The sequence below is a fragment of the Borostomias antarcticus genome, assembly GCF_949987555.1.
Source record: "Borostomias antarcticus genome assembly, chromosome: 5".
Lineage (NCBI taxonomy): Eukaryota > Metazoa > Chordata > Actinopteri > Stomiiformes > Stomiidae > Borostomias > Borostomias antarcticus.
Window position 1 is genome coordinate 30,326,393 of NC_140238.1, and position 4,099 is coordinate 30,330,491.

Genomic DNA, 4,099 nt, shown 5'->3' on the forward strand with positions numbered 1-4,099 from the left:
CACCAAAAACCAGACATAATCTGCAACATAGCCTACATAACATTTTAAAAGAAGTGCAGTAGCAAGCACGTGCAAAAGAAGATAGTTAAAAGCTAAAGTGAACTATACATTTTTAGCTTCTTTTTTTTTATAAAGTATTTATCGAGCTGGCTTCCCTGATATCTATAGGCATTGTGTTCCATAACTTTGGGGCATACTGTAATTGACAGAGGCGACACTCTTATCTTCTTCCGACTGTTGCTGGGAATTTATAGTAAACCAGCATCAGATGATCTGTGTTCTTGAAGGCCTGTAGTTGACTACGGGGTTAGTAATGTAGCTTGGTCCTCGCCCATTACTTTAGCTAGGCTATGTTTCTATGGTGGAAAAATTATGTTTTTGATATGGGACTTGAAGCTTAGATCTTAATTTAGGATAACATCAAGACTTGTAACTTCATGTTTAACCCAAGATTATTCCACAGATTATTAGACAGAATTCCTCTTTTTGTTTTAAGGCCGGTCAGTAGGATTTCAGTTTTGTTCTCATTTAGCTTTAAGAAGTTATAGCTCATTGATTTATTTATTGCTAGAAGACCGATAGTGATGGAGTTTATAGCTGCAGCGTCATTTGGCTTAGCAGAGATGATTGCATCATGGTTAGTGGTCAGTCAGCTCTGTATTTGAGTGTTAGTGGTATTGTGTTTCCAGGTGGGGGTGATTGTGGTGTGTCCCAGCCCAGCTGTCTCTTCCTCTCTTCAGGGTAATGTCATGGCTGATAGGTTATTTACTTGAATTGAGCTGTAAAGATAACCAGCCCGTGTTCTTATTACTCAGTGGTGTGTGTTCTGACTAACCACTGGATAAGGCTCAATGACACACACAGATGCGCACACACACGCACGGCAGGCTAGACTAGCTGGAACCCGGTCCCTCTGACACACACTGACTCAAATTTTCACGCACGTAATATACTGTACACACACAAGGCCACACAAACAAGAAGACTTTAAACACATTTTGACTGACTCATACAAACACACACACAGACACCTTCTTTTTCAGCTCCCTCCATTTCTGGTAAGTGTGTGAGCGTAACAGACAGCATTTACTATCACTATAGCCCCGCCCACCTGTCACCTTGCCCTACCCAGATTAGTCACTGTTGTGACCTTACTGTACAAAGTTGACACAGAAACCAGACGCCTTCTGTCTGGCTGGCTGTTCAGTCTGGCTTCTGATCAGATTATTGATACAGCAATGGGACACACACACACACACACACACTGGGCTTCAGTTTAACTTCACTGCATTAACTCAAAAGAAAAAGAACACAAGTGCAAAACTGTCTGAAAATGTTTAAATATATTTTATTTCCCATTAAAATAATAATAACAAAAATAATAACTATAATATTAACAATGTTTTTCTTTTGTACAAACCATAGTGGAGGTTGAGTCTGCACGGCAGACAGAGAGCCAGTACAGAGAGAGTAGGTCTCTGTATACAGTACACCTTTATGGTCCATGTAAACATTCATAGTAGAGTATTGAGTTCTGCTACCACGACCGCAGAGACCCTGCTTACAACAGCAGGACCAGAGGGCCAACCACGACCAAAGGGCCCGCCACGGCCCCGACCGGACACGACCGCCCCGGCGGTCTCTTAATGCGACGGATCCCGCACGCCTCGCTGGCGTTCTGACCACGGGGGAGTCTGAGGGTTTCTCCCGAGGCCTGCGACACGGGGAGAGCCACGCCTCTATCCGGGGGACGGTCTCCAGACCTCGCCCGCCGAACCGGCGTGTCCCCCTGTCCCTGGGTCTCCACCCGCTGTTGAGGTAACCCCTCCTTAATGCCATCCTCCTTGAGCTCATATCCTGTAAGGGAACTCGGACAGGAAGTCCTTCAGAATGGGGTTGATGGGAATCTGATCGATGTTCTCTCCTCCGCCGCACGCCTCGATGATGCGTTTCCGGCACAGCTCCTGCAGCGTGGGCTGCTGCTTCCTGTAGGGGGCGCTCAGGCTCTTCTTGGGGGACGTTATGTAATGCTCCAGCAGCGTGAAGAGACAAGGGAACGAGTGTTCGCTGCCCGCCAGGCTGAACCGCTGGCGCTTGTAGACGATGCGCACGCTGACGGGACCGCTGGCGGCCCGGTACGACAGCGTGAAGAACACGTCCTTCTGGCGGCTGTCCCGGATCAGGAAGGTGCCCACGGCGACGTCCCGGAGCCGGCAGTGGGCCTCCTCCACCCCTAGGGGGCCCCAGTAGAAGCCGCAGCGTTCCAACATGGACGCCGTGCGCGTGATGAGCAGGAAGTCCTTCTGACAGCGGAATGGGGGGAAGTGGGTGGAGTCTGGGGCCGCCAGGCGGTGTGCGGGAGGGCTCCTCTGGCGCCGGGCGGACTGGTCTGGCTCCGAGTGGAGGGGCACCCCGGCTCTGGGAGAAGACGAAGAAGATGAGGAGGAGGAAGACGAGGAGGAGGAAGTGGACGAGGATAACGACGTGTCATCATGGCCTTCCACTCTGCTGTGTGCTACCATCCTACAGGGGAGAGCAGCTCCAAGCCTCTCCCATCACTACCCACCACAGACATCCTGACAGAGGAGCAGAAAGAGGAACATTACAATCGTTATTCCTATAAAAATAATAATAATAATAATTTGTGTTGTTCTGTTGGTTGGACATTACTGACTGAGTTGAGTTTTTGTGAAGTTTAAGAGGAAGCATGGTGATTGGCCAGAGCCTACAGTTACATTATACAACGAGATAATTATTAAGTTACACTGAAAAGGAGGGTTATAAACTCCAGTTCCATAAGAATTCCTAACGAGCTGTTCTTGCTGTTCAGCTGTAGCCAAGAAAATGCATGTCTGGTTGAACTGAGCTAGCCTGCCTATGTACATTTGTGTGAGTGTGTGTGTGTGTGTGTGTGTGTGTGTGTGTGTGTGTGTGTGTGTGTGTGCGCGCCTGTGTGCGCGCGTGTGTGCGTGCGCGTGCATACTTTACCATAAGTGAAATGCATGATGCATGTTACGGAACGTGTCTTTCTTGCTAAACCCAAACAACCACGACCCAGATTACACTAACCTATTGCTTATTCTCGTTAATGATAAGCTAGAAATAATTAACCTATGGTGGACTTTGATTACCTTATAGGCACTTTCTCTGAGTAGTTATAGAACTATTGGCTGAGATCAACTGCGAGAGCGACACTATGAGCGCCACCATAGGCTCAGCAAATGGGGACTACTGGAATAAACCCGTTAGCAACTCACACATAGCTCTGATAAGACAGGAGGGTGCGCAAATGACGTTTAGTGAAACGCTCAAATCAATGCAATAATACCATGCGAATAATGAAAGGACGCAGGTTAGACCTAGGCTTGAGAAAAATCTTACCGTTTAACAAAAGGTGTGCAATGCTCCAGTTATGAACTTTGTGTGGTGGAATCGTTGAATTCTCGCCCGAACCGTATTTCCAATGACAGTTAATCCTACTCCACAGTACGGTATAATGTTGTGATCGAGGTATGTGAAATGGTTACAGAGGTATCCGAGTTTATTGTGGACAAAATATTGTCTTCTCTCAGTTCGTTGGGATCTCTTCTGTACCAACCTTATCGCCATCGTTATATACGAATAAGCTGTAAATCCTAGCTCCGCCCCGCTGCCGCACCAGTTACAGGAAAGTGCTCGGTTTTCCTTTCGCTATTCTGCGAAATCATAGGTCCCTATAGCGAGTAGCCAAGGGCCACGCACAGAGAGCGGCGACAGGGAGGAGTCAAAACTATAGCATCCAGGTCCCCTCTGGTTTCATTTCTTTTGAAGTTGTTTTACAGTGACCGCAAACATGGAGAGCTTTACAGAAAGGTGAAATAGGTAGACTAGATTTAATTTGCATGCAGGAATTATGCACGCAGCTGCTATGTTTTTCCTAAAATCCGGTATTATCTTTTTCAACGCTTCACTGAAACTAGTGAAAGCTGCAAATTCGATCAACTCACACTATTCCTTCAAGTAGCCTGCATTCAACATCAACCTGTATCAATTTGTGGAGTAGCCTCCTAGTGACACTCGTCACAAACGGTTCCGCTGAATGGTGTGTGTGTGTGACTGC

At 47.2% G+C, this 4,099-nt stretch overlaps 1 protein-coding gene across 1 annotated transcript; it reads right to left on the reverse strand.

Moving 5' to 3' along the window:
• Positions 1 to 1,850: 1,850 nt before the first annotated feature.
• socs1a (suppressor of cytokine signaling 1a) lies at positions 1,851 to 3,476 on the reverse strand (the record flags this gene model as incomplete). The annotated part of the gene is made up of 2 exons (XM_084438200.1): positions 3,382 to 3,476; positions 1,851 to 2,576 (listed from the first exon to the last, which is right to left on the reverse strand). The coding sequence occupies exon 2, from the start codon at positions 2,520 to 2,522 to the stop codon at positions 1,851 to 1,853; it is 672 nt and encodes a 223-aa protein (XP_084294326.1). The 5' UTR covers positions 2,523 to 2,576; positions 3,382 to 3,476.
• Positions 3,477 to 4,099: the final 623 nt, after the last annotated feature.